This window comes from Hyperolius riggenbachi, chromosome 1, assembly GCF_040937935.1.
Source record: "Hyperolius riggenbachi isolate aHypRig1 chromosome 1, aHypRig1.pri, whole genome shotgun sequence".
Classification (NCBI taxonomy): domain Eukaryota; kingdom Metazoa; phylum Chordata; class Amphibia; order Anura; family Hyperoliidae; genus Hyperolius; species Hyperolius riggenbachi.
Window position 1 is genome coordinate 494,917,689 of NC_090646.1, and position 12,089 is coordinate 494,929,777.

The 12,089-nt window shown below is 41.8% G+C and overlaps 1 protein-coding gene across 2 annotated transcripts in view; it reads right to left on the minus strand.

The window, feature by feature from the left end:
• Positions 1-12,089, minus strand: part of TXNRD2 (thioredoxin reductase 2) — a 137,915-nt gene that overhangs the window by 13,936 nt on the left and 111,890 nt on the right. The window contains exons 16-17 of one of the 2 annotated variants that reach the window (XM_068243267.1): positions 8,760-8,854; positions 4,431-4,597 (exon numbers count right to left, since the gene is read on the minus strand). In XM_068243267.1, coding sequence (XP_068099368.1) covers positions 4,474-4,597; positions 8,760-8,854 — 219 coding nt within the window. In that variant the 3' untranslated portion in view covers positions 4,431-4,473. Of the gene's footprint in view, positions 1-4,425; positions 4,598-8,759; positions 8,855-12,089 lie in introns of both variants that reach the window. The other variant, XM_068243260.1, reaches the window with a different exon arrangement.

Sequence of the window (12,089 nt, forward strand, 5' to 3'; positions counted from 1 at the left end):
ACTTTATCAACACTCTCCACTTTTCGTTATATTTAAATGTAACCTAAACTCCTACTTTTCAAGCAAGCATATATTTTGTCATTTGGTCATTTTATCTGGCTACTGAATAATCACTGCTTCCAACTAGCTCTGCTTGACTCACATAGTTCTACCTTATTTACAGCTTACAGACACCCCCTTCCTCAATACATCTTTTTTACTTCCCTACCCTTTTAGACTGTAAGCCCCTAAACGCATGGCTGTCTCTTCTATTGCATCTTATTATAGCCGTATTTGCTGACTGAACACGTTCTGTTTACTTATCACAAACTGCGCTATACAACTGTGTTCTGATCTATGGTGCATTTGTTTTGTGTATGTACGTTATATGTACAGCGTCACAGAATATGTTGGTGCTACTTACTTCCTTATGAATGGAATGTTTGGACTCCCTCTATTGCTGCCTGTGTTTCCTATAGGAGTTCATGTTGCATGAAACCTTGAATTTGATCAGTTATTCAGCATGCACCCTGTTATTGCACAGGGTCTACCGTATTTTAAAACCAATAAACAAAATAACGTAAAACTGTTTCTGGAGTTCTTACTTAAAAGGCCTGCAGACATTATGAAGTATTAAACTGGTTACATCATTCCAGATTTCACATCCACCCATGATCTTGAGCAGTAATCACAAGAGTATCGGTGCACAGGTGACATAAGTTAATTACATCAGCCAGAAATTATCTCATCTGTACTGAAGCAAGATTTACATTAAGAATATATCATACTGTAAGTCAATGGAATCTCTAATACATTTACATATGACTTCAGGCTCAAATACAAGTCAGGCAAAACCGGTGCTGGAAATTTGGGCGCATACTGCGCTGCCATAATGTGAATAAGGGCTATAGCGGCACTCATTCAGTAATTTGGGTTCCGTCAAAAGATGGGGCCCAACTTACGATGAAAACAGTGTATTTTGGCCATCAGCAATAGCTGGAAACTAAATTACATCTTTCCCCAATGTCAATGGTGGCGTGGAGGGGGAATAGTATTTAAAGGGACCCTGAGCTGTGTCATAAAAAAAGGGAAAACTGGACTTATCTGGGGCTTCCTCCAACCCACTGTAGCCCACAAGGTTCCCAGCATCCTCGTTGCCTCCTGGCAGCTCCAAGTGAAGTCACTTGTGCTCTCCGCCGCTGCGTCATCCTGACGGCTGCCGTAATAGTCCTGCGCATGCACGTTTCAGTCTTTAGAGAACCCCGCATGTGCAGGATTCTTACAATGGGCAGCCTGATGACTCAATGGGTACGCAGCGGGGGTGAGCACACACGACTTTACCAGAAGTTGCCACATTACCGGAGCCACCAGAGGGACCGCGGAGGGGGCCAGGAGGATGCTGGGGACCTCACGGGCTACGGTGAGCTGGAGGAAGCCCAATCTTGTTTTTATGACACAGCTCAGGGGCCACAGGGACTTTTGCAGGAGCAGGGTGAGACGTTTTTCAGCTTTACCCTGCGCCCACATTTCCCGGCTTCTTGATTACATGTATGCCTCAAATAATGCAAGACCTCCCCTTGCTTATAAGGTCATCACTATCATTATCATGCTACTTGGCAACTGGCCTTTAAACATGTAAGTTATCAAAAAAAAATAACTGAAATGTCATCAAGCTGTCCTAAAATCAAAAGATTTTCCTGTTTGGCTCATACCAACAGGCAACAACAGGTGCATTTTCCATAATTGCTTGCAGTTGTGTTCGTCCTTGTGGATCCTATTGTTTTAATTGAACCTTACTTCTCATCTATTAAAAACGGAATAATGTGAGCCCATCTATTAAAAATGTAATCATGTGAGCCTAGCTTTAAGTATCCACAACAGTGAATGCATATTCCTTGCAGCCTATTCTCAGGCTGGCCATTTAGCTAAAACCACAAGAAAGAAATGAGCACACTCACAATTACTTTCATTCAAATTTTTGTAAATTTATAAACACCAGGATCCTTATAAAAGCATGAGTGCTACAGTAACAAAAACTCGTGTACATGTATAACAATTTCTATTGTTTGAGCAAACAATCAGTGTCCTCCTCATTATCTCCTAAATAAGTGTTTTTCAACATTATTATAGCATATACCCGTTTATGAATGACTGTACTGGCCAAGTATCCCTTACTGTAAATGACATCATTAAGTACCCCTTCATATAGTTATGAGCAATCCATAAATGTTTATCAATGCTTTTCAAACATTCCTTGATGGTTTTAATTATGTATAAATACTAATTCAAGTTTGTTTTATCACTCGTTCGTCCTCAAAATCCACTACGATAGATTGGCAATGAGTAGTTCAAGTACCCATTAAACCCACCTAAACTACCTCCTGGGGTACGTGTACCATGTACTGTGAACTTAGGTTCTAAACTGCCTACTAAAAGGGAGAGAGAAGCTGATTGGTTGCTGGGTAATGACTAGCAAATGTTCTATGGCCAGTCACTTCACACTCCGCAGAACAGATTGATACACAGCATCCTGTATACACCACAGTTCAGTGAGTGCAGTGATCTCACTCCCGCACTTATATGAGGATCTAAGAAGATATTTCTCTTAATAAATGCAGAGATCTCAATCAGACTTTCAGTTTTATTGGAGATAACCAATAGAGCATTGATATTCAACATGAATTCACCTAGGAAGACAACACTTTAAAGAGACTCTGTAACAAAATTTTCAGCCTTATTTCTTCTATCCTATAAGTTTCTATACCTGTTCTAATGTGGTCTGGCTTACTGCAGCCTTTTCTAGTTGCACTGTCTTTGTATTATATCTAATCCTCTTTCCTTTGTCGAGCCTTGTCAGCCCAAGAGAGGAATGTGCTGTGATAGGGAGAAGTTATGCACACCTCCCTCACGCCCCCTGCAGGCTCTGTGTGTGTGCTTTGTTTATTAGTCACAGCCAGCGTCTCTGCTCATAGCCAGCCTGTCTGTGACCTTGTGAACAGCTGTGAGTGCAGAAAGATCAGTTGAAAGCCCAGACAAGCAGCCAAGGCAACAAGTGGGAGAAATATTACAGCAGTAAAGTCATGTTTGAGAGGAGCCTCTGCAAACAGGCGCCTGCTCTGATGATGTATTTGCTGTTTGGCGGCCATCTTCATTGTTTACAAAAACAATTAATAAAACAGTGATTTTATCACCAAGAAAGCAGCAGGAGCAGTGAAAATGTCACAGATGGGGCTAGGAGAAGACTACAAACAGGCTGGTACTTTTATTTATGTAAGATTTTCACAGTACAGATTCTCTTTAATGTAGAACTAAACATTCCACACCAAACTGCTCCCTAGGGTAGTCAGCACTCCATAACAGCAGGCTGTGGGGAAAAAAATCTACATTTTTATAGTGTAAATATTCTTATGAACTGTGTTCTGTGAGAATACATTTAAAAGTATCCTTTAAAATGGGCCTGAAGTGTCTGAAAAGAACACATTAATTAAGAGCATATGTACAAGGCAGCCTTATCCACCCTACCTGTGCTCCAACACAGGGCTCCACCTAGTCCCAGCAAGACTTCAAAAAATCTAAAGCAGGCATGAGGAGTCCCCCATATTCTGCCCACATGTGACCACTGTTTGGTCATAGGGAGAGGAAGGCTTGCAAGGTGTTACCTCAACTGAAGTCCAGCTGAACACAGGGACCTGCTGGTGCTCGGTGGAATCCTGTTTTTGAACAATGACAGCGTAAGCCGCCTTACCACCTGCGTCTCTTATTTTAGACATTCTTTATTCAATTTATCTGACATAAAAACTAGTAACACGACAGCTGCAGATAAAAATCAGATACACTTCTGCACTTATACAGTAAAAACAAACACAAATGTTATTTGGAAAATTCTCTGGGAGAAAGATAAGACTGTAAATGTGGACAGAAAAATGAGTTTTCAACATTAAAGCTATTACCGTGATCCAGCAAAGTGACTGGCTTTGGGAAAGCGGAGGTATGCGTTTTATACTATATCAGATGAAATGTAGAGAGACAACTCATTTTCTGTGCTCTTTCTTCATGATGAATGAACTCTAAATATAGAAGAGTTCCTGTAATGTTTTGTCCCTAGGCATGTAGCAGGCTGGGTGCTGGATTACATTACACAGCCTACCTGTGGCTCTAGCATCTCCTGGTCTGCACTTCCACCTTCTGGATGCTAGCAGAATTAGACTATGTCAGAGGAATCTTCTGACTTATCAACTCCTTTCCACCTGATTTCACTTCAGACATGTCACGAATGCTTTGAGTGTGGTTTGAAAGTTGCACTGAGGTTTAGATGTAACTTACTACTGGCAGAAGCCTCTCACAATGAATCAGAAATAATTCCTTTGATTCCAGAGGACCTGACATGTATCACATGACTGTGAATGAAGCGATAATATATAGCAGAGTATTGCAATTGGATCTCACCTCACCATGCAGGCAGATGGCATGTCTTCTCAGGGATGGTAGTTAACCTCAGCAGCCAGTGACTGTGGGGTCCAGTCCTGAGCGCTTGGTGATGTGCAGTTTAGTCACTTCTTCAGCACAGGTTGGATGTATGCCCACTGTACTCATCAGCTGCGGGTACGTGGCTCCACATCTGTGAGGTAAAAGAATGGATGAGTGAATGCTATGGTATCCACAGCAATGGCAAACATGAATGGTTCAAATGCAGTGCCACACAAGACTGTCCATGAAAACTCTGCATTATAGCTATAACAGCTATACCCATTACAGGATACCCAGTTAATTTATTTAGAGCCAGAACCTACATGGACTTTGTAGATGGCCTAAAGGAATGCCAAAGCTAGCTATTATTACAGCTCACCTATATAACCTCTTCATTTTGCTGAACCAAATAATTCAGCTCACATATTGTTATTTCAGGTTGTTTTGGTCTTTATCAGTGCAAGGTGTGAAATGATCTGGCTCTGTGGTTGTAGGTGACCTGAGTGGTGTAAAGGTGGCCATTAATGATAGAATTCCCTGGATAATCAACCATTTCTGATCACTGTGGTAAACAATCGTCATGCCCATTAACGGCTGAAGACCCACTAACCAATTTGATCAGATAGATTGAATTGATCATGTGGTGATCAGAAACAATTGAATGTCCGTGGAATTGTATTTCTTATGGGAACCTTTACAGAGTACCCAGTTCAGTTATGCAAAATCAGTGGTTTGGGGTGAAAGCCTTGCATTCCAGGGTCATAAAGTAATGATTTGCATATCCACTCACTGCGATGCACTATGAGGATAACATCTTGCTTGTTTGAAGCTGAATGCCAAAAAATACATTACTTGCAAAATTCTACTTTCCTGCAGTTGACTGATTTCTCACTGACAAAAAGAGGACTGAATCTTGCAGACACAAGAGGGCACAGAGGGAGGATGAAAGACAGGGTATTATAGTGGGCACATTGGTAAGGATACCTTATAGGCGTTGATTAGTGAAAATTAAAAGTATTACTTTTTGTACAGCATTTTGAAATTTATTTTCCAATGACCTTCATAGCAATATTTTCTACTGTAATGCTGGGAAATGTAGTCTGGCCTCAATTTGTTCTTCTTACTGTGGGAGTCGTATGGTCACACCTGCTTGGTAAAACCACCAGCTAAATATACAAAGTGAAGAAAGGAAGTCGTCAAGCAGACAACTTCAAGCGAACACGGCCTATACAGTGCAAGAGATTTGGGCGCAGCCAGCGCCACCATAGACCATAATAGGGATTACAGCTATAGCTGCGCACAGCAAGTAACTTCAGCACCGTCAGAAGACAGAGCTGAAGTTACTTTTAAAACACTGTAATTCGGCGGCCAGCTATTGCATCATTCCCTACCATCCACGTGGACCTGGAGGGGGAATAGTAATTAACGCCGCCGGGACTTGTGCAGGAGCAGGGTAAGCCATATATCAGTTGTATCCTGCGACCAAGTCTCCCGGCAGCGATTTCACATGTACTCACTTCAAGCAGATTTGTCTCCCGAAAAAAGGTATTTTGTTCACCACTTTGCTCCTACACAGCTTTTACAGAAACCAGGGACTCTTTGTCAACCCTCTGCATTCTTATTATGCATTATCTTTTATTATATACCCCATGTTTGTTTCTTACTTTGTACAGCACCACGGAACATGTTGGCACGTTATAAACCATTAATAATATGAAAAATATATTAAAATACAAAAGAATGAGCTCCCTTTTTCTGATATCTAACTTTTAGATAGACTAACTCTGTAAATAAATAAATGACTCCTTACTCACAGCAGTCTGTCAGTGTACTTATAAAGCAAATCCTAAATATAAGGGCTGGCCATGCCGGAGGGTCGCGATCGTTACGGGTGGCCAGCAGGACACCGAGGAGGACCGGGGCTGCGGCGAGGGACTGAAACGCCTGCTAGCGGCTGGAAGAAGCCCCAGGTGAGTAAACAGATTGTAATGCTCATTGCCTTGGAAGTCCTTTAAAGTGTAGTGGATTGTGTTTAGGTCATGTTCAGAGAACACAAATGGGACACAGAGGCATGTTCCCATCTAAAGGACATGCCTGTGTGTCCTCTCAGTGCTCAGTCCTTTTTACCAGGCGCCCGTTTCAAAGGATCACCTCTGTTCCTGCTGGTGCCCCCCCCCCCCCTGAATCTACCAAAAGACAGCTTTGTGGAAATCTAAGAGGAGGAAGGGCGTCCTTAGCAGAAGGTACTCCTGCATAATGCCCCTTCCCTGGCTCTCAGAGCCATCTAGCTGGCTCTTCCTTACATTGGCAAAACATGATTTAAAAAAAATGCTCAAAAGCACTTGAAGTTTGGACCAGTCGCATTTTTTTTTTTCAATTAAACAGCAAACTGCTTTAAAAAAACACAGATGAAACCATACAGAATGTGGTAGCTTTCAGCTGAATCTCTAAAGAAAAAGTACAGGTTAATCTAGAATTCACCCCAGTAAATTATTTCTTCCTTTACATTTACACGTCTTGCCGTAACTTGTCATTTGTTTTCACACACAGCACTTTTTTAGACAGCCTGGAAATTAGACTGTTGGTTTTTAGCTGCAGCTCCTGATCGATTGCTCAGTAATGTCAGTCTATAGCTGCAGGCTGGTAAGGAAGAGGCAGACTGACACAATGTATGCAGCCTATGATCAAAGACAGTTAACTGAAAACTTTGGGGCCAGACAGACTGACAACATGTCTAAAGTACAAGTGCCTCCATTACCACTCTGCCAGTAACTGGCAATGCCGTTTAAGCTGCCAAAGTCTGACAACTTATGGCATACTGGAGATGAATTGCCAAAATCTACCTCCTAGCTTTATATTTATTTAATGCATGGACATAGCTGCAACACAATGGAAATGAGTAGTTAAATAATGGAAGGAAGTAAACATAGGAGGCATTGCCTATGACAACCAATCTGATGCTTTTTACTTTCTAACATGCAATAGATAAAGTGCATGAAATGCGTTCCTTTGCCCTGAGAAAGCTAACTTAACTTGCTTTTTTTTCATAAGTATCATGGGCGAGTGCACACAATCCCACAGAGAAATCCAGCTTTGTTGCAGAATCAATCACTCTCATTTAGCACCTGTGAGATAATTGGTACCTGGCAAAAGAAGGTGTTAACTCTAAAATCCTGTACACACGCTAGAGGGATGTCGCCAAATGGTGATCGGGAACTAATCCCTTCAGCGACATCATTGGGCTGAGGCTGAACAGACATGTGGTTAGCCAGCAGGCTAATGATGTGTTGTGTTGTAATGCAGAAGGGGTGGAGGGCCAACAAGCTGGATTATTGGTAGAGGCGGTTGCTATCGGCTGCCTCAGACAACTTTAAAGTGAACCCGAGCCCAAGCTCGGGTTCTAAACAAAATCGTACCCTGAAGAGAGGGAAGCCTCAGGATCTTATTGAGGCTTCCCTCGTTTGTCTCTAAAGCCCCCAATTATAGAGCGCGGCCCACCTCCACATCGGGGCCATGCAGCTCCACTTCCTTATTCATTGCCACGCGAGCCCGCCCACTCATGCAAAGTAGCATAGAGCCCTTGGTTTCAGCTCACTGCGCATGCACGGGTGGGCTTAGTCAGCTATGGCGCATCCATGAAAAAGGAGCTGCGTGGCCCCGATCTGATTAGCGACAAAGCCTTGTTGCTAATCTTCCAGGGGTTGCGCTCAGCAACGGGGGACATTAGAATACAGAGGGAAGCCTCAATAGAATCCTGAGGCTTCCCTCTCTTTAGGTAAGTATCTGATTTCTGTGTACCCGAGCTTCGGCTTGGGTTCACTTTAATCTAGTGTGCACGGGGCTTAACAACAAGAAATCCTTATATGAAGAAGGGAGGTGTCCATACACATATGGCTTGTCTTATTCACCTCCTATTCTGAAACAATGCCCTGGAAAATTGCAAAGCAGGTCACTTGGGCACTGGTGCCCGACTGATAAAATAGCCATCGCATTGACAACAATGTTAAATGCTGCGCCCAGTGTAATTTGGGCGCTGGCGGCAGATTTAGGCTTCGAGTGATCAGCGATATTTGTCATTGCCCAATAGTGGAGAAAAGGGGAGACTGTGGTGCAGATCTCTGTGGAGGTGGTGGGGGTATTGGGGTAGGAAGAGAATTTGTTAGTGTAAGAAGAGGGGTAGGTTAAGTGTTCTTCTACAACTGATGTTAGCCAGTGCTCAGTACTAGATTATCCGTAATTTTACTGATACTCCACTGGCAGTTTCAGAGAAAGCTCAAACTATTTCCTTTTACAAACCGCACTTTCATACATACTTTATTCCAAGGGCAAATCCTTGTATAACTTCGCCAGCGTTTGGCCCAGTAAAGTGTAGACCGAGAATTTTCTGCGTCCCCTTGAGACAAATCATCTATAGAAAATGGACATACAATGGATAGAGTAAAAGCCAATTTTCACACACTGTATCAGTTACATTTAAGAGCACAAATCAATTTCTGACATAAGCTCATGGCGCAAAAAATACATTTCAGAAATTTGGCCAAATAACGCTGATACATATGGTTATGATTCCAATAAACACTTCTGCAGTACGCAGCGTTTGTGATCTCATTTTAAGCAATATGTATTGTGCCCAGTGGAGTGTGCTATTTGTTCAAATTACTGTGCTTGCTTTAGCTGAATCGTCCACCCCAACTCTACTTCCTGAAACCGAGACTTATAAAGAGATATGATGGTGCAGATTCCTAGTAAGGATGCCAGCCTCAGAGCCTGAATCAGTCATTTATTGTGACATCATCCACACGAACAGCAATGCAGGCTCAGGGGAAGTGCAAGGAGGAATCCCTGACCTAAAAGACATCGGGCTTAATTCACAAACGAGCGCTGCTTCAAACAATTAGTGGCCGCTATGCACGCTCCTTGCAGCGTAGCATGCCTTACTTAGTAATGCGCGTTGCTTCCATAGCAGCGCATGCTCCTTTAAATGTCGGCCGCGGCTGTGAAGTATCGTAATTGTGATACTTCACTAGCACGCCCGCTACTATGTTAATTAACATAGTTACTACGATGCTAATTAACATGGTTACTACTATGTTAATTAACATAGTTAATATGTAACTATGTTAATTAACATAGTAGCGGCCCTGCTAGTGAAGTATCATGTTTGCGATACTTCACAGCAGCGGTTGGTATTTAAAGGAGGGCGCGTTGCTATGGGAGCAAGTCGCGTTACTAAGTAAAGCACGCTACGCTGCGTAGTGTGCATAGCGGACGCTAATTGTTTTTTAACAAGAATCAAGCCCATTGTCCCATAATTAACTTTTTCTCCTGAGATTTCTCCTAGGTGATATTCTGACGCCTTCTAAATAAAATACTTTTTTAAACCACCGACAAGCAAGAAAATACTCAAAATAATTTTGATAGTACTTTGTCATCTATTTTTTGGTACTTTTCAATTGCAAAATGAAAAATTATCCTCTAGGAAAAAAAGTTAATTGAATATGGAGCATTATATGTAACTGCTGATTTTACCTAAGCTACATCAAATGCTGCTATCCCTTTAAGAAAATACTGTGGACAATAAAATGGTCTACTACTGAATAAATACATGCATAAACATATATATATTCATATTAAAGTGGAACTAATAAACACAGAACTCCCTCTCTGCTGTAAAAGATTAAGCACAGCAAAAATATTTTTTAATACAATTTATAGCAATCCTAGAAGAAAAAAAAACTGAAGTGACAACTTCCTGCACATTCCTGGGAGTGCAGAAGGGGTTAACCTTCAGTGTTTACACACTATCACTGAGTCAATGAGAAGCTCACAGCCCTGATTCATACTTGCTGAAAACCGCTAATTATACAGGTCGATCTCCCTAAACACAAACAGAGTGGATTTCTTAGCAACTCTATGTGTTTTCATTGTGTGCTGTGCAAGAGTTTGTATCCGCTTTAAGCATGTTAAATACTTCTAAAAAGAGAGTTACCAGTGCACTGGTCAGCTCCAATATGAGCCTGTTGATGGGACCAGGAGGGCACAGTTGGGTGTAGAGACATGGTAAAGTTGGTCTATTAGCTCCGTTACAGTGAAGTGACTTGGAACAGCAGGCAGAGGTCACACAGACCTCTCCATTCACAGAAATACCCAAGCTATCTACACAATTAACCGCTTCACAACTGAGGGGTTTTACCCCTTCAGCATCCGAGCAATTTTCACCTTTCAGCGCTCCTTACATTCATTCACCTATAACTTTATCATTACTTATCACAATGAAAAGAACTACATCTAGTCTTTTTTCGCCACCAATTAGGCTTTCTTTAGTTGGGACATTATGCCAAGAATTATTTTATTCTAAATCTGTTTTAATAGGAAAATAGGAAAACATTTGGAAAAAAAAATCATTTTTCAGTTTTTGGCCATTATAGTTTTTAAATAATGCATGCTACTGTAAATAAAATCCATGTAACTTATTTGCCCATTTGTCCCGGTTATTACACCATTTAAATTTTGTCCCTATCACAATGTTTGGCGCCAATATTTTATTTGCAAATAAAGGTGCATTTTTTTCAGTTTTGCGTCCATCCCTAATTACAAGCCCATAATTTATAAAGTAACAGTGTTATACCCTCTTGATATAAATATTTAAAGATTTCAGTCCCTAAGGTAACTATTTATGTTTTTTTTTATTGTAATTTTTTTTTTATTTATTTTTTTATTACAAAAAAAATGGTAACAATTGGGGAGTGTGGGAGTTAATTTATATTGTAAAATAATGTATTTGTATGTGAAAAATGTTTTTGAGTGTAGTTTTACTTTTTTGGCCACAAGATGACCACAGTACATTTTTGTGAATACGTCCTGTAAGCGTCGGAAGTACGCTTACAGGATGTTCAGGGAGGCTGGGAAACTTTTTTTTTTTTCCACAATGATCGCGCTGTTTCTCATAGAAGCAGCCGATCATTGCTGGGGGGCAGAGATCAACGAACAGGAATGGTTTTTCCCGCTCATTGATCTCCGGGGGAGCGGCCGGCGGCGTGCACAAGCGCGGGAGCGTGCGCACGTGCGAGCGGGAACGCGGACAGCAGCGGGGGGTGCTTATATCTACGCTCCGGGTGGGGAACTGAAGTCCAAAGGAGCGTAGATATACTGTACCCGGACGGCGAAGTAGTTAAACAATATTTTTTAAACAATACAGTTTTGTCAGAAATTTACGGCACAACAAATAGGAAATTTGCATATGCTGGGCATCTCTATTTATTTATGACTTAAGTTTTAATGGGCATGTTTAATTGCTTAGCTACTTTCACCTTCAAGTAAACCAGAGCTGTAAAAAAATAAAGATTTGATTCTCACCCGCACCCGTCCCACACCGTCCTCCCGCAGTCTGCCGTCCAACCGCGATCAGCCTCGGTAACTGGCTCAGTCGCGTCAGTCCAGGTCTACTGCGCATACACAGTAGATCCGGGCATGCGCAGAAGACCCAGATTGTCTGGTAGTCTATTACCGGGGCTGATCACGGCTGAATGGCAGACGACGACTGAATGGAGGAAGGCATGGGACTCTGAGATGGGTTTATGCTGCAGGAGGAAGCTGCGGGTGATTATCAAATCTTTATTTTTACAGCTCTGGTACACTTTAAG